The 18,556-nt window shown below is 34.7% G+C and overlaps 4 protein-coding genes across 9 annotated transcripts in view; 2 read left to right on the forward strand and 2 right to left on the reverse strand.

Moving 5' to 3' along the window:
* Window positions 1-2,788, forward strand: part of LOC112054800 (anaphase-promoting complex subunit 15-like) — a 101,136-nt gene extending 98,348 nt beyond the window's left edge. For both annotated transcript variants that reach the window (XM_052891528.1, XM_052891529.1), the window contains exons 2-4: window positions 1-207; window positions 658-754; window positions 1,568-2,788. In XM_052891528.1, coding sequence (XP_052747488.1) covers window positions 88-207; window positions 658-754; window positions 1,568-1,755 — 405 coding nt within the window. In that variant the 5' untranslated portion in view covers window positions 1-87 and the 3' untranslated portion in view covers window positions 1,756-2,788. The remainder of the gene's footprint in view (window positions 208-657; window positions 755-1,567) is intronic.
* On the reverse strand, window positions 2,780-10,207 carry LOC112054798 (uncharacterized). Of its 5 annotated transcripts, none has more exons than XM_052891524.1 (8): window positions 10,026-10,187; window positions 9,273-9,330; window positions 8,402-8,583; window positions 7,723-7,830; window positions 6,547-6,917; window positions 5,666-5,797; window positions 5,049-5,300; window positions 2,780-4,082 (listed from the first exon to the last, which is right to left on the reverse strand). In XM_052891524.1, the coding sequence occupies exons 1-8, from the start codon at window positions 10,028-10,030 to the stop codon at window positions 3,952-3,954; spliced, it is 1,239 nt and encodes a 412-aa protein (XP_052747484.1). In that variant the 5' UTR covers window positions 10,031-10,187; the 3' UTR covers window positions 2,780-3,951. The 5 variants fall into 5 exon arrangements, with proteins under 5 accessions (XP_052747484.1, XP_052747482.1, XP_023950465.2 ...); XM_052891522.1 differs by having other exon boundaries at window positions 6,547-6,980; XM_024094697.2 differs by having other exon boundaries at window positions 6,547-6,980; window positions 9,273-9,312; window positions 10,026-10,186.
* Window positions 10,208-12,215: 2,008 nt separating this feature from the next.
* LOC112054796 (protein obstructor-E-like) lies at window positions 12,216-16,206 on the forward strand. Its single transcript, XM_052891526.1, has 6 exons — window positions 12,216-12,357; window positions 12,695-12,807; window positions 13,638-13,758; window positions 14,429-14,620; window positions 14,930-15,002; window positions 15,922-16,206. Exons 1-6 carry the CDS (start codon window positions 12,321-12,323, stop codon window positions 16,061-16,063), a joined length of 678 nt encoding a protein of 225 aa, XP_052747486.1. The 5' UTR covers window positions 12,216-12,320; the 3' UTR covers window positions 16,064-16,206.
* A 178-nt stretch (window positions 16,207-16,384) lies between these two features.
* LOC112054797 (trypsin-like) lies at window positions 16,385-17,754 on the reverse strand. The gene has a single exon (XM_024094696.2). It carries the CDS (start codon window positions 17,752-17,754, stop codon window positions 16,759-16,761), a length of 996 nt encoding a protein of 331 aa, XP_023950464.2. The 3' UTR covers window positions 16,385-16,758.
* Between the last annotated feature and the right edge of the window lie 802 nt (window positions 17,755-18,556).

Raw genomic sequence — 18,556 nt, forward strand, 5'->3', positions numbered from 1 at the left:
GGCGTTTAGATTTTTAGCCGTTTGTTTTGTGATTTTCAGAGAAATACCGGTGAATTTTCAAGATTTATTATCCATAAATCTTTAAACATGAATATACCATTCCCCATACTTTACCCTCGTCTAGTAGACCCTACTTGGTTCAACGCTGACAGTCCTTGTGATGAAGATGCTGAACTTACTAGCATGGAGCAAGCTCATCAGCAATGGGTAAGTAAAATAGCTGGTACTTTTATTCCCATGCCTGGGCAATATCCTGTACATATATTATTGATCATCCTATATAATTGTGTATATGTCAATGTAATCTCGGGTTCATAACAAGATGATGTAGGACCCCAGGATGTTTTAACATAGATTTAATGTAAAATATTTAGAATCATACAATTACTCAGTTCAGTATGTAATCTGCACTAATAATTATTAATCAATTTAAAGCTAACTTTTCCTTATTACAAAACTGCCATATTGTAAATCAATAATTTCAACATAGATTTTAGATTTGAGAAAATCAATAATCTCAACAAGGATTTTATATGTATTTGCCAAATGTTTTCTGACTAACGTGAAATTGAATAATGCATTCTAGATATTAGTATTTAAAGATATTTTGAAAAAAAATCAACTTTAGAGATTAATTTTGTATTATTTCTTTTATAGCTGAACTCAATCGGTCAACAGTATATGAAGCGCCCACCTCTGGGTAAGCCTGATCCTGAACCTATGGAGGAAGAGGCTGATTCTGATGAAGAAGAAGGTCAGTATAACAGCAAGTATAAATTGCTGTAGGTATTGTTCTATAATCCTCACTAGCTGCATAGAGCTAAAGTAAATTTCCAACTCGATCTATCTTGTGCATAATTTAAGTGTTTGTTATGTGAAGTTTGAAGTAAATATGCCAATTGCCAAAATGCAATGCAATGCAAACTGCCTATACACATTTTTGCCATAACAAAAACAACATAAGTATAAGAAAGGAAATAAAATATGATTGTTAGTTAATCCACATACATGAAACTCAAGACCTTTCAGTTGTAAACTAAAGCAATCTCAAGTGCACCAGATTTCATCAAGTCACAGTGTATTTCAAGTAGAATCTATAATGAAGGAACCACTGTCATTTTGGTGTTATATCAGAAAGTTGTCACAGGAAAAAATTCTATTAATTTCATTTTGTAACTGAACCATAAATATAATTCTTGAACTATCAAGCTTATTTACCTACCTGGCTAACATCTATAAACAAAATATAACAGTCACCAAAAGCTGACAATCTGTGTAGATGTTAACAAAAAAATCTTTGTGTCTTTGGCGCCCAACAACAGTTGGATAGGATTTTTTTAAATATGTTACAAATGGACTGTTATAGACATGACTGACTGTTATAGATAGTTGCTACATTCATACTTGACATTACATCAAAAGTCACTGTAGCCACAAGAGTTTTTTACTGAAATTAGCATTAAATTCTAATGAATCAGAATTAACATTGCTATGGCCAAATGGTCCCCTACAAGCAAATTTGTAATAAATGAAATCTACTTTATTATTTATTTCTTTATTGTACCAGGTAATGACGAATCTGAGGAATCAGAAGAGTCCCACGATGAAGATGAAGAGGAGCAACTGAGAACATACACTCCGCCGAGGAACAATAATGAGACAGACCAGGAGTTTGAGGGAAATGAAGCTCCAGATCCCGGCACTCCTGACCAGAGTGCACTCTGGCCTCAAGGCCGCATTCAGCCCTTGAATTAGGGATTCACCTTCGTACTAGGCTTTGCCTAACGATCTCTTTTTATATGGGTGTATTTAGTTTGCCTTGATTAGTAGGATGTCGTAATTTTGAGTTTCAATGCTACTTTCATAAATGATTCATAAGTTACTCGTATAAATTGTACATGGGCAGACTGAAATATATGAGGATTTTAGGGTTTCTCTTGTTGGTGGATCACAAGAGAATTATGGATTCCAAGATTTAACACATAATATTTTCACGTTCATATATCCTGATCTGATTCCTTGAATTTTTGGAACATTCATGATAGATGTATGAGGATACTATCATAGATCTACGAGGGAGCGTTTTATATTAACAGAATGAGAGGGTTTTACGGGGCTTATTATAAAGATTTTAATGTTGAAAAACATTATTCCAAGCAGATGTTGCTATTTCTATTTTTGTGTTCAGTTACATCTATCAATGATCAGTTGTTCAACTATAAACAGAATTTTTCAAGTTGAAGGTTACTCCATTAAGTGACTCTTCGTGTTGTGGTCCTTTGATCATAATGTTAATTAGTATAAATTTGAGGTGAGAGTTTTTTAGATATCATTAACCAAGCAACATAATTGGGGGTGACATCAAATGAGACATAATAGCCCAATGAATATGACTTCTGATTTCGATTCTGAGGGTGTAGGCTCAATTCAGGTCCAGGGCATGCACCTCCTAACTTTTCAGTTATGTAAATTTTTTAAAAAAAATTATATTTCTTAAAATTTACATAACTAAACCAGCGTGTTTGACTAAGGCCTCTCATTCTGAGAGGAGACTCATGCTCAACAGTGAGCTGAATATGGAGTTGTTAATGATGATCTATGTTAAAATATAAATAACAATGATTAAATTCTATGCAGGATTTTACTTTAAGGTTAATCAATGCTTTATTATATAATATTTTTTTAATTAATTTATTATTGTGCTTTTGCCTTAGTATAACTTTATGGCAATTCCAAGTTTTGTAATAGTTCTTGTAAACGATTAGAATAAAAAACAATATTATAACAACATTGTTTTATTTAATAGTTTTTAAATTAGTAAATTAAATTAATAAATTAGTATTCATTTTGTTTAGAGACAATTAATACACTATTTTACACAATAGTAGTAAAATCATAATAATAATCCATGTTTTTGTGGCCAATTTAGGCCTGAGCAAAAACTGTCTTTGCAGCAGTTTGTAAAATTATTTTCGAGACCATGATACCTCAGTATACCCAATATATATACTCAGGGCGTGCTACAATATATTATTTTCGAGACCATGATACCTCTACTATACTCCGAGGCACAATTATCCGCCAACTTTAATATACTCGCGTCATATTAAAGTGGGCGGATAATAGTGCCTCTGTATATTTATTTCGCCCCAACAAAACGAAGGAGAATATTTTCGGTTTGGCGCTATTGGTCGATGTCTTCACGAGATATGTTACGAACGCATGCATGTTAGACCTAAAGTGGTGCCAAGTGCAACCAGTAAAGAGAAATATGGATAACCTCCAATGGCGTTCGATTTGTCCCAGTTCCATCTCAGTCTGTCGTACCAACGCAATGAAAGAGGGCAGTGTATCTGGCTGCGCCGCCATTGGTCGAATGTTGTCCAGAACCAATTAGTAAAAAAATCACGTTTTTTTCTATATTCTGCATGCATGAAATATTCTCGTTTAAAATAGACTGGTAACATCGACAACAACGTTGACAACTCTGGTCAGCAGGGGCCCAATCCTGTCTTCCCCAAAATTACTCCACAGAGCCAATTATTAAAAAAATCATGTATTTTTTTAATTTTGCATGCATAAGTCATGTTCTGAGTTAATTCTGACCCATCATCATTTCATCTCACAAGGGCTAGAATAGAACCACAGAACCAATTAATAAAAAAAAACACATTTTTTTTCTAAATTCTGCATGCATGAAATATTCCTAAACGCGTCTAAAATAGACTGGTAACATCGACAACAACGTTTACAACTCTGGTCAGCACAGACCCAATTACAAAAAAATCATGTATTTTTTTTAATTCTGCATGCATGGGTCATGTTCTGATTTAGTTCTGGCCCATCATTATTCCATCTTGCAAGGGCTAGAACGGAGCCACAGAACCAATTAACAAAAAAAGTAACATTTTTTCTCTAAATTCTGCATGCATGAAATATTCCTAAAGTCGTTTAAAATAGACTGGTAACATCGACAACAATGTTGACAACTCTGGTCAGCAGGGGCCCAATCCTGTCTTCTCCAACATTACTCCATTTCTTAGCTAGACACTTTTCAATGTATTCGTGTGTTGACTTTGGATCTGCAATATAAAAAGAAAAAAATATTAATACATGACTACTGAACGCCCGCGATTTCGTCTTAATTTAAATATTGTTTTAAATGGCTATGAGTTGATGGTAAATCAGTTATCCACTACACACTACACATTATTATGGATATAGTATCTTTATAGTACGAGATCTGGCATAAAAAATATATACCCTCATCTGTTATTTTATTAGGATAAGAAATAAATGATAGAAAATATTCACATATATTCGTATATGATTAAAAAACTATCGTACTAGTTAATAGAATATGCCCAAAAGAATTATTGAAAAAAAGTAAAGGTTGCCTGCTGTCACACTGCAACTGTGGAGTTGCCAGATATAAACAGTTATGTTATTTATTACCCGCATCAGTTATTTAGTCGTCTAATATGTCAAATGAAAGCATATTTTAGGCTTAGTTTAACTGTATTAAGTTGCCTTGATCTAGTTCATGGTTTCCTATATTTTGTATGAAAAATGCGTTTGGCCGCAATTTCATTTGGAATATGTCAAAATTATCTATCACTTATTTCTTATCACTCTTGAATAACAGATGAGGGTACATATTTCTAATGCTGAATCTTAGACTATTAAACCTTCACGACACGAGACAAGGCGATACGATATTTGGTGTCACGTGTTTTACAGACCTAATTACGGGTCAAATAAGTTTGACAATTATTATTTCGTAATCGATTTTTATTTTTTTAAAGTGAGGGCATAAAATTACAGCCTCAACAAATATTAGATACCATTTAGTTAAAACTATATTGATGTGATATTAAAATCACGTGACAATTGAATATATTTTCCAATGGATTTGCTATTTCTCTTGATAGAGCAAGACAGACCAATGTTGAAGAAATTAGTTCCTTTTTTGCTGTGATATTTTTTTAACACTGTATTGTAATTATTTTTCAGGCATAATTTATATTGATAATGTTGAAAAATCTTACCAGATTTGTTAGAGCATTTAGCCAAATTCAATGTGAAGAAGATTGCACTCCTTCTGACAAGAGGACTGTATTCATCACAGTAGTAGTGGAACGCCATTGCGATCTGCGACGGGATGTTGTCAACATCTTTCACTAGCATCACACCAGTTTTCATAACACCTTCCTCATATTCGTTCATAAATTCCTTTTCGGTTTGGGTTTTAAGATTCATTGTGTCCACTAACACATAATGGTTTGTGTCACTGTTGTTGCCTGTAATATTAAAATTACTGCCATAGAACACTGCAACATCTATTAAATCCAGATCGACTATTTATGCGAGAAAATCTCCTGATATCAACTTGGGATTCATTTACACAAGCACAAACTGCTACCGACGACTACAGCCGACAATCCGGAGGCAGTCAACGGCAGTCAACTTCTGCAGTCGACTGCTGTTGACTGCTGTCGACTTCCGCTGACTACAGATGTTGGTAGCAGTTGCCAGCTGCCGTTGGCAACGTGCTGTTCGTGTAATTGAACCCTTAGACTGTACAATCACATCTGGCAAGTCAAGAACTAATAGTTCTTTAAAAAGCTTAAAAAAAATTAAGCTAGAATTGCTATATTTGACTCACGTAAGAATCTTGAAGAGGTTGCAGCTAAATCCTCAACAAAACTATTGAACTTCACTGGGTTAAAATTGTTGTTGCTGTTGTAAGCAAGTATGAATGAACCTGTGTCTTGCTTTTCAAATATTGTAGCAACACCTGTAAACAATATACGAAGAAATGTTACTCGTATTGATGTTATGAATGTTGCAAGTACATAGTTATTCGTGTGACAGATTTTAACCTAATTGCTGTAATCTATACTTATAATAAGTCTGTAGAGAGGTCAATTCTGTACATGAAATATATTTCCAAAATGACTATCAGGGGGTGATTAGTGATCGATACTGATGCCAAAAATTCAATCAGTAAAATTTTCGTCTGTCTGTATGTTCGTTATAGAAACAAAACTACTCAATGGATTTTAACGAAACTTGGTACAATTATTCTTCATACTCCTGGGCATGTTATAGTATACTTTTCATCACGCTACGATCAACAGGAGCAGAGCAGTGAAGGGAAATTTTGGGAAATCGGGAGAAGTTACTCCATTTTTAAGCTTCCGTCGCGTGGTTTGGTAGGACTATGGTAGAAGTAGGGTAGAGTAGAGATGAGGTAGGGGTTCGGTAGGGGTAGGATAGGAGTAGGTTAGGGGTAGGGTTGAGTCCCTACTCATCACTTGTATGGTAGGGTAGCTGTAGAGAAGGAGTAGGGTAGGGTAGTAGCGTTTCACGCGGATAAAGTAGCGGACGTCCGCTAGTATAAAATATAAATAACCATTAATGTTATTAATGACTACTTATATGGTTATTTAATATTTAGCTAAATATTTTTGTTAAATATAACGACAGATGGGAGCGACAAAGCACTTCTTATTAAAACTCTAACTCTAATAATAATCAACTCACCTGTCCTTACTTGTAATATTGAAGTGTCCTTCACCTTATATTTTTCTCCGAGATTCGTAACATCTATGTTAAACTTATCATAACTATTATTAATTTTAGTTGTTTCACTTGGATAGTATCCCATGTAAAATACAGCCAATATTGCAACCAGGCACATCAAAATTATTTTAAATAATAATTGAATGACTGACGATTCCTTCTTCACTGGTAATCTTTGTCTCATTTGTGATTGAGACCGATTGTGTTGATTTGCTGTTATTCGTGGTTGGTTTGGTGTACTTCTATGATTGAATGTAGCTGATTCATTCCGGCTGTTCTGTGATTCATTCCGGCTGTTCTGTGCTTCATTCAGCTGGACTGTAGTATTCAGACTGCCATATAATTGATCACTGTAATACGGAAATGCTGGTGGGGAAGATTTGGATAAAATGTTGCTGGAAAAACAGACATTACCATCTCAGGTTTTCAGTAAATTGTTTTTCTTATAAATTAATGATTATGAATATGAATGTTTATGATGAAGCAATTGAATGTAGCGATTGAGATGGTAATGTATGGATGGTAATGTATTAATGCAAATTGTGTGGTAGACTCTCAATTCAAGTTCTTTAATACTATTTAAAATAAGTCAAAGTCGAAATTCATTTATTTCAATTAGGCTTAGTTTACAAGCACTTTTGAAACATTAGGTAATGTTATTAGAATAATAAACTAAAATATGTACATCTATCTAACTTTTAGTATGTAATCAGGTAAACATAAATATAGACATGTATATAAAATAAACATACATAGTATGTAATATATTACACACTTATTATATACACTTGCTTACTGTTTATAAGTTATTGTACAAAAAAAATGAAATGAGCTTTTTGCTTAGTTTTGTTATTGAAATATTATATTATTGGACATGTTACATGTGCTCTGAAATTATAGCTAGGTCTTGTGATGGTCTATGGCTAGGTCTAAAATGATGTCCAGCATTTTAATACTGAAACTTACATGACAGGAGTTTGCAAATCTCATATTTTAACAATAATATGAAGATATATGAATTGCATATATTTACATAGGCAATAGGCATACATGTAAACATATTAATTAATTAAATAGGTTTCAGATTTATGTATATAAATGAATGAAATTGATTTAGATTTCTGTAATATCACTCACTCTTCATCAGTTTCATCTTCGGTGCAGTCATTGTCCATGTCATATGAATTTCTACGACATACTCTGCCTTTTCTCACTGGGACAGGGGAGGCTGGTCGAGCCATTTTGCTGAAATTAAAATATAGTATATTGGTGGACACCAGTGACTCCGATCGCATAAAATTCTGTTGTTTGCAAATACCATTGAAATCATACAATTTTCTGGGATAAAAATAGCCCAGGATCTGTGGAACATTTTTACAATTGACTAGCAGACGCCCGCGACTTCCTCCGCGTGAAACTCGATGTAAACTTTCAACTAGCCCTCTACCCCTTTCATTTTTAAATATTTTCTGTCATAAGAACCTTCTCCTGACAATAAAAAACACATAAAAAAAATAATAAAATAGGTCCAGCGGTTCAAGCGTGATGGTGTGACCAAGGAATTTAAGGATTAATTTTTATATATATAGATTACCATTAAGTTAATTTTCCGTGAGTAGCTTCATCTTGATGAGACGCGCAACTTTTTTATTTACGAAAATTCTTTGATTCTGATAGCTATCTGGGTTACCCGGTAATAAAAAGGAACGAGATAATGTACCAAACATTGACATTAAAAAAATAGCTGATTAGTATAAACTTAAAAAAAAACAATACATAGTTTATTTGCTAAACATAAATTAATATAGTTATTTACCTCATGACATTGTCCACTTCATCGTGCCCTTGTTCTTGGTCTGTAGGTGCAATTTGTTTATTTCTGGCTTGCACTGTATCAAGACCATACCTGCCCATGGCTCTCCAACAAAAAGAGTTGCAACTCAAGCAATAACTGTGTATGCCTCGTCTTGCCGCTGGTTTTATATTAGCCCCCCCAATCTAATTTTTTTCAAAAGAATAATAACATGAGTTAATTTTGTTACAATACTTAAAGTGCTCAGGACCAACTCAAAATATTTATTCATGACCACACTCTATAACCAATCAAAGAGGGAGTAGCTTATAAGGAACCTACAGAAAATTACAGCTCTTGAAAAAACTAAGATAGTGCCAACAGATACATAAGTGGCTTATTGCTTATGAGCAAATCTCTATGTCGCAGAATACAGAAGATAAAAGAATGGTCAAACTATGGGTAGATAGTGACATTCATGGTAAATCAAACAAATAATGAACCTACAAAACATGATGCTGGGGAGATATCCTTCCAAATACGTTTGGAAAAAAGATATTTAAAATTAAGTGTTATTTTTTTTACATTAACAGACAGTTTTCAGAGGGCAGTTGCTATGTGTATAATTCATCTGACTCAACAAGAATGTCACATACACAAGCTTGAACAGTATGGTCATGAATATTTTAAGGACCCAAGGAACTAATAAGCTTGCATTTGTTGATTACAACGATGGAAATAATGTTGTGTCTTTACAAAGAAGCCTATTCAGTCTTACGAGTATTTAACAATAATGAGATATAGATATACAGTATGAACTCTATGGAAAGTCACTTAATTTAATGACAAAATGGCAAAGCATTGACATCACATGACTTTGATTGGTTTTGCTTGCCTTTTCTTCTTCTTTCCTGGACCTTTTCCGCACTTGGCCACTAGTGGTTAAAAAGTACCTTATAAGATTAAAAATTAGTGGAAATTGTGCTGCTGTGAACCTTCTTTTATTGCTTTATTATCCTAGCCCATAATAAACTCGACTATCAGCATCATGCAAAAAAGAACCTTCTGAAAAATTTGTTCTTTTGTTTACAAATTGGGATTGCATGTGTAGAGTATTGTTAACCATGACATCATGGTGTTATAAAGAGTTTACAATGTATATGACAACAAATACAAGAGAGTAGTAACAAGATTTTATAGGCATCTTCAAGACTAGTCATTAACCACATGTACACTTACCATCAAGAGGATGTGGTTAAACAATAGAAGATACCTACTTAGAAGTATAAAAAAAAATTTAACTGCAGGGTGGCTCTGGTTATTTTGCTTGCATAGATTTCACTGATAGTGTAAATGTAAATCTCAAGAAGTAAGCTAAGCAAGTATCACGATTTTCCTTAGGAACATGGTCTTATTGAATTTATTCGCTGTACATAAAAATAATAATAATGAAATGTTGATTGTCGCAAACTATAAAGTTGTTCATAACACGTATTACACGAGATTACAGATTTATATAGTTCTCTATTTTCTATTTAGGCCTATGATATAGCTTTGAGCTACTTGGAAGATAAAAATTAACGAATATTAGTTTACAATGCGCCTGGCTAAAAACTATTGGAAAAACATAAATATTGGAAAAACTGACCCCATAATCGGCTTCCAAATTCATTTACGTTTTAGTCACTCTATTTTGAGTATTGCAAATTATTTTAAATTGAATTGAAACAAATTGTACAATTTAAAAAATACAATAGCGAATATTTTTCTTTTCCACTAATTTTTATTTCACTTGACGTTGACAGGACAGCCTATAGTAGAAATTAAAATGCACTTAGATCAAAGAGTAAAGTAATTAGTTAGATACTAACTTTTTTTTATTTGTTCTTTATTCTTTCCTATAGGGAAAGGGCAAAGGTATTACACCGTACAGCCATGTCTTAAGTGTTTACATTGACACACAGATTAATAGATTGCATTGACAGTTCCCAATTTCACATGAATCTGCACAGTAGGACGCCTGAAAAGTGAAAGGTGCGCTGAACCGAGGAGCAGCAGGCTGTTGGTGGCAGCCCACGGTGAAAGGTGCACAGAATAGGTTGCGCACAAAAACGTAACGCTGTTATTCGTTCATAGAATTTTACTGCCTATATTTTTTTTCATACGGGGGGCTATAAATGAAAAATCGATTCTAAAGGAGTAAAACTATTTTGATAAAAACTCTTTGCCAAGATTTAAAAAGTACCGTTCGTTTTTCGACGGATGATAAAGGTTTTATATTACATTACGGCATTATGTGCATTTTACTTTACATTGCGGCACATGTGCACATGTAATAAGATACATTACGATATTGAAATTGGTGAAATAAGCGATACGAGCAAATGTGTTATAAATATCTTTTTATAATTAGTTTATAGATAGAGGTAGGTACCTACTACAAGTAACCACATACCTACTAATAATCTTAATAATTAATTTTGTCGTCAGAACGCAATTTTAAAGATATATTAGAATGGATGATTGAAAAATCGATTGAAATTCTTATAATATTAAATATATTCTTTCACTAATAGATAACTAAATGCCAGCGTCTTCACTCTCACTCAATATATATTTATTTCATATATTGATTTTCTTTTCAAGATTCAAAAGTTTTAAGATTTCAATGCTGAGAATCTCCCGGTTATCCATACATACAAATAGGTTATATCATCTTTACATTTCGATATAATAAATGACTCTTTTTTATTTGATCAGCAACTCACTTTATAATTAAGTTTGCAGTAATCAGCTAACACAGAGTACCTATGGTTAATAGTCCTATGTGGGCCCATGCATATTGAAGTTCAAAAAAATAAAGTTTAAAAACTATAATCCCAATACGTTAAAAGGGATCTAAAAAGAACGAAACTAGAAAATATTTCTTAACGAATAGACCGCGCGAACTGTACCTAGGTACTACCACATTTTAAAATTATATTTTGACTGTCAACAATATGATATACAGGGTGCTGGGGAGTATGTTAGTAGTAGTATAACTCTGGGGTTATTCTTTACCAAAAATTTATTAAAAATTAGCGGACGCCCGCGACTTCGTCCGCGTGAAACTCTACTACTGCCCCTACCCTACCCCTACCCTAACCCTACCCTAAATATATTTATTATAATTATAAGTATAGATGTTCAAAGAACATGTATTCTAAAATTAATGTTTTCGGAGTAAATTAATATTTCTTTTGTAAATACATCTTAAAATGTGACCTATAAACGCATTTTTATAATAATTATGACGTAGCCAAGTTTGGATGTTTGTTATTCTTTAATGCCGTAACTACTGAACTGATTTATTATATTATAATTTTAAATGGGAATAAATAGATTTTACTCTTAATTAACACATAGGCTAGTTTCATTCCGGACGAATTCATGGTTCCCGAGGGATTTGGGAAAATCTAAATTTCACGCGGACGAAGTCGTGGGCGTCCGCTAGTTTGATATAAAATACTATTCAAATACTACTCAAGCTTCGCTTTGACTTATGTGCACTTCTTCCTTATCCCTACCCTACACTACCCTTCCCCCACCATACATTCCTACCCTATATATAATTTGTACCAGGGCTTTTGGTTACCTAGCTACGTCACTGATTAGACTATATACCTCCTCGATAATTTCGTGAAGCTGCGGGGCACAGATCACAGTTTGAAATGTATATTAAACGTAAATTAATTAATTATAAATAAACTGAATACATACTTAATAAATAATAAATGATATCGTATGATTAGGCACAAAAAATGATAATGGTTAATAGCTGCTAATGAATTTACGAATTAGACAAGAACGGTATAAATATGCTATGTTTCCCTTAGTTCCGCATCATTTAGGTGACGGAACCTGAGTCATCAACTATTTCATCTTCTATTATCAATTTAAAAACATGATGTTCTTAGTGATTATATCAATTATGTTATTAGGCAAGTAACTTTTGTATTTACTTTGTATTTATTTGTGGACTGGCTGTGGGTTCGAATCCCACAATTGGAAAATATTGTGATGAGTGTTTTCACGGGTGTTTTTCAGTGTCTAGTTGTGTTTATACATTATATATAAAGTTGTATGTACTATATATGATACAATGATTCATATGATAGGATGAATCGGCTATCTTAGTTTCCTTAACCCAGGTTACGCTAACTTTTGGGCTATGTGTGTGTTGTCCTGATTATGGTCCTGATATATATTTATGTTGCAGTTCAAAATAAGATATATTTTGAAATAAATGTTAATGTTTATATTTTGTTATTATTGTAGCGGGAGCGCAAGCTCGCATTGAGCCGGGCGAACCGCTGCAAGACTACAGGTGCAGTCAGGCTAACGGCTATGAAGCAGTTTCCCGTCAATGTGACGTATTCATCGAATGTGAGGTAAGCTTTTCTAGAATGTTTTGAATGGGATTATTTTTATTACGTTAATTTTAAATGTTTGGCTGATGGTTGGGCAGGGAGAACTGCCCAATCAACAGAGAAAGGGAGTGTTAACTGGACCTGTAGAGTGCGCGCAGGATAAGACTGCGCGCGACTGGCGGCGCAATTATGTTGCCAGTGTCAGTGATCTCTTTTACCAGCCAAGATTTTAGTTTCGATTTTGATCATGCGCAAACTTATCGTGCGCGCGGTCTACCCATGTGGCACGTCGATTCTCTTTCCACAAACGCTGACGCCTCAAGATTAACAAAATGTATGGGAATGACAGATCCGAACCACGTCGATAGCAAAATGTCATTCTCATACATTTATTAATTTTCGAAGCGTCAGCGTTTGTAAAAAGAGAATCGATGAGCCAAATGGCTACAGGCCCTGGTTATAAAGGAATTTCTTGACTTGATTCCATGATCACAAATCACGGGGTCAGCTTGGACATTTTTTCTTTGCCATACGATTAAAATAAAATCATAATCAAAGTTCATATAGGCTTAGTTTACAAGCACTTTTCAGAGGTCAACTTTGACTCTCAGAATACAGAAAACCACTGGTTTTCTGTATTCTGAGCTTTGACTATTACTGAAGAATCTATTACCAGTTTGGAAGGCAGATTCGGAATGCAATGCAAATCTGTATGCTAAGATATTCATCTCGTTTTGTGGCTATTATTCTATCATCAGATATTGACTCTAAAAATTTTATTAAAATCTAAACATGATATTTTAAGATACCTACATATGAGTAAGTTAAGCATCCAACGTCTGTTGTTTTAGGACAACATAGCAGTTCAACAGATATGCCCAGATGGTCTGCATTTTAACAGCAAAGCCGCGTGGCCTTCCTACCCTTGTGGCTATCCCACGGAGGTGCAATGCGGCGCTTCGGACGCCGTCCGTAAGTATTTTTCCTTGAATGTGTCGGTTAGTACGGTACAATACAATATAACATTATTAAGGGGTACGGTATACGGTAAAATTAACTACAAGCCTTCGTGGTGTGGGTGTACAGGAAAATGATAAAAATTACCAGGAACAGAAATTGATGGGCAAAGCTAGAGCACTCATGACCACCATAATGTCAAAAAAGGTTGGCACATGCAGAGAGGAGTTTTTCTCTACCAAAAGTAATGTTGCAAGGCAAAAATTTTGGGCAAAAGAACACCCAAACGCCAAAGACGACAATTGTTAGACGATAAATGAGAGTGGACTGGGCTAGGTTATCCGCAGCTAAAAGAAGCGGCCAAAAATAGGAAGGCTTTTCACGTATTGACCGCCAAACTTCAGTTCGAGGATAGCACACGATGATCCTACTAGTAGAATACTAATAATCTATAGCTTTCCTCTTTGTCTTTGATTGCTCTTTTTTATATGATTGTTTGTTTGTTTGCATTGAATAGCCTCTGAAACTACTGAACCGATTTGAAAATTTCTTCACTGTTAGGAAGCTAAACTATCCCTGAGCTATATTTTATCCCTGTATTCCTACGGGACCGGATACCACGCAGGTGAAAACGTGCGGCGTTTGCTATTGTATTATACGAGTATGCATATCTTTCCGTTCGCAGAGCCGGCGCAACGTAGCGAAGAGTGCCCGCATCTCTATGGAGTTTTCCGCTCAAGCAACAACTGTGAATCCTACACGTGGTGCTTCGACGGCATTGCTAGACTCATGTATTGTCCCGCTGGACTCGTTTTTAATGCTGAAAAATCTCTTTGTGACTTCCCGTCTAACGTGCCTGATTGCAGTCACACTAAAGGTAATGAAAAAATTGTATAACAGAATTTAAACCTCAGACTCTGATCTCGAAAAAAACAAACTGAGATAATCATCACGTAGTTTGTATTAAAGGTCTTGGCAAGCACATTACCTACAAAGTGCAGCGCATTAGAAAACGCAGTACTACCACCTACTAGGTGGACCAACGACAAAGACCGACAGAGACCTTTGTTTGGAAGTGCTGTGAAGTACCTAAAAGATGCCTATGTCCAGCTGTTCATCAGCTGATAGTCATGATGACTTACACGATAGTTATTAAATAAAAATGTATTTGCTTTGTCACTTGCAGCCTTGGAGAGTTTCACATGTCCCGCGGGGCTAATTGGTAATGAAGACGAAGGATACAGAATCCCCACATTCAGGTAAGTGAAGAGAGAAGTAATATGGGTTTAAACGAACACATGCTACTGTTTTATCATAGCTTTTAATATTGTTATCTAAGTATATTAACCCCTTTAAATTTTAAAAGTTGTGAAGTCAGTGATAAAATGGTTTTTTTTTTACTAGTCTTTCCGTTATGGACTTGCATACTATTTTAATAGTCATTATTCATTGTAGCTACCGCCTAGGTAGGTACATGAACTTCATAAAATAACGCTTGATCTTTTTCAGTAATGTAGTGTAGGAAATAGTAGGTAGTCTGAGACTGATATGACGTCACTCGATCTCGTGTTGGCTTGTGCCGACGCTAGGTGGAGCTACTTGCTTCCTAAAGCGTAGGGAGTTGGAGAGGGGTAGCGGTTGGGCGGGAACGACTGGCGATATAAGGCGCTCGCCGTAAGATCGGCTTCAGTATTCTTTTCGTGGCGTTCGATCCGTCCACACCTTTTGTTGGATAATCCTTCATGGGTGATTTTGGGATAGGCGGGGAGAGTGACTTGAGTAGAAAAGGGGAGAGTTAAATGGACGTTCTTAACCCTACATACAACCGTCACAAGTCCGTGACTCCACTCAAGGTCATTCTCTTCCATTCTAGGGTTTGTTTGGTTACAGTTTGATTTGTTAATTAATTTGTCCTGGCAAATGTTGTGAATCATAACCTTTATTCGACCTTGGTTTTCTTATTTTTTTTATCCACTTCTGAGTCTGCTAAAAGTAGGTAGTTAATAACTCTATGATAGTTTGGCCAGAAATATAAAACATTAAGAATATACTTGATTTGGGGCATTTTTTATGGCGGCATTATTGTAAGGCATCCATAATTATAGTTTCTTTTTTCCACATTGGCGGAGATTTTTCATTTTTCTTGTTATTCTACAATAAAATAACTTCTGTTTACAGATATGGAAGAAGCTGCAGCTACTTCGTCGCTTGCCCAGATCAGTTCCCGCGTCTCCTGAGCTGTGACCCAGGTTCGCATTTCGATGATCAATCCGGAAGCTGTGTGCCCGAACAGTACGTCACAAACTGTGACCGCAATTAAATATGAATGCTTAATATTCTTTAGCTAAGAATAGAGATATTATTGATTCCACTTGATTCGTGAATATGCTGACAATTTTAAATTAGATATTGTTTGAAGTTAATAGTTTCTTTTTAAATATATATGTCTATAGAAAATAAAAATGTGTACGTTCATTTGAAATACAATTGCATCTATTATTATAAGCCCTTACACATCACCATTTCGGGCTTAGAAAGTAATATTACCTAATTGTATTATTTTGATAAGTAAGAATACCAAGATACAAATAAGGAGTCTTTCCTAACGGCGGCATTTGCATATTTTTTAATAAAAGAACGCTTTTTGTGTGATAACTATAATAAAGAAGAAGAAGAAGAAGTAGAAGAAATATACGTTATTTTACATTAAAACAAAAATAAACAATAACTTATAATATTACTTAGAAACTAATGTACAAATGGCGGTCTTATCGCTAAAAAGCGATCTCTTCCAGACAACCACTAGTACTTATAATATAATGAATAATCGTAGTCGATTAGTCATCGTAGGGAAAAGTCGTTAAAACAGGCATATAAAAAGCTAATAATAAATGTTTCTACAACATACTCATAAGTACTAGGTACACGGGTTTTGAAATAATAGAAACGATTTAACGAAAAACTAAGTATTTATTTATTCAAAACAAAACAACCTGACAAAGAAATTTCGAGATTTTAACAAAGATTTAAAAAGAGCATCAGCATATAATAAAGAGGCACGGCTTTATAAATGGCTCCTGAATTCCTCTTGGTCAAATGTACTTTTTGCATACGAACTGCAGGTTTAATCGGGTAACTTTGCAGCGTCTCGACTCCTAACTGCGGGTGTTTTGCAATTTTTTCATCCAGCCAGCTTTTGAATGTGTAAATTGGCATAGCTGTTACCATAAGCTTGTTTATAGAATACGTCGACATTATTTCACTAGTGCATTCATCCTGACCATTAGTGATTATGCCGACTAGTTCGTTATTAACAATAAGTGGTCCACCTTTGTCTTTAAAACATGTATTTACTTTCGTATCAATACAATCTATGAATCCAAATATTAACTCTTCATCTGCTATTCTTGCATCCAGTCCGACATATTGTAATTCTTTCACCTGCCCAACGTCAGCGTTCAAACCAAATCCTATAGCTTCTATTTCATTAAGGTTACGGGAAAACGTATGATTGCTGAGGTTTATTTTAGAAGCTAATGTGTTATTGAGTTTGTCGGTATAAAGAACTGCAACGTCCATTTTCGAAGTAGGTCCTTTGTATGTTGGAAAATGTTCTGTCCTAATAACATGAACAGATTCAGTACTCTCGTTTTTCTTATCCTTTGTAGCATTTATCAGGACATACTTTGCAGATTCAGCGCATTGGGCAGAGGTAAGTATTATACCGTTTGAAACAATAGAACCGGCGCAAATGTAATCGTTGCGAGCATTTAATATTGCCACAATAAATGGAAATTGCTTAGCACTTGCCGCACGGATTTCATGCATCTGGGTGTTTTTTCGTCTGGTACACAATGACACATTACTGGTAGGAGGATCAGGAGGGTCAGCAATGTCCATGGAATCGTCTTTCCCATCGTCACTGTTGTCATCATTTATGTTTTCTCCATTGCATGCGCTAATAACTATAACAAATATTAGGAAACGCAAAATATCAGTAAAACGCGTCATGATTTTTATATTTATCGGTTGAGATTCTATTTTTCTATTCTAACGTCTTGTTAATGTTCTTCTGTTCTTTGGAAAATATTTTAGTAGCCAGTTATTGTTCCGTCTATGGGACTAAAGAGTTCTACTATCTTCTCCCCTTTCCAATATTATTACTACGATCAATGAAAATTTTATACTATAGATCGGTTACGTCCCTACAAAATTATTGCAAAAAGTGATCCGAATACAAAACTGAGAACACATGCACAAATTTGTGTTTAACTCCATTATTTATTTATGTCTATATAGTTTTTACATTTCCTGAACACACAACTCGACATTGTAGATGATATTTAGGTATTATATATGTTTACTAGCGGACGCCCGCGACTTCGTTCGCGTGGAATTTAGTTTTTCACAAATCCCTCGGAAACAATGGATTTTTCCGGGATAAAAAGTAGTCTATGTGTTAATCCAGGCTACAATATATCTTAATACCAAATTTCAGTACGAGAGTTGTTTCGGTTCAGTAGTTGAGGCGTGAAACAGTAACAAACATCCAAACATACATCCAAAGAAGTGGAAATTTCCTCTTTTGAGCGCCTCATTTTTCATGACCTAGTAACATAATATCTAACAGTATTTAACAGTAGTTGATAATGCTGAAGAAGGCTCGGACCGTAACCATCACACCCTAGAATAAAAATTACCGAATTCGAAAACTGCAACTTGCGGGAAAGCGTTATTTTTTTGCGAGCTTATTTGTATTGAACTAGCAGACTCGGTCTCGTACTCCTAGGAGGGGTAGCCCTATCCTGCCCTA

This window comes from Bicyclus anynana, chromosome 4 (assembly GCF_947172395.1).
Source record: "Bicyclus anynana chromosome 4, ilBicAnyn1.1, whole genome shotgun sequence".
NCBI classification, from domain to species: domain Eukaryota; kingdom Metazoa; phylum Arthropoda; class Insecta; order Lepidoptera; family Nymphalidae; genus Bicyclus; species Bicyclus anynana.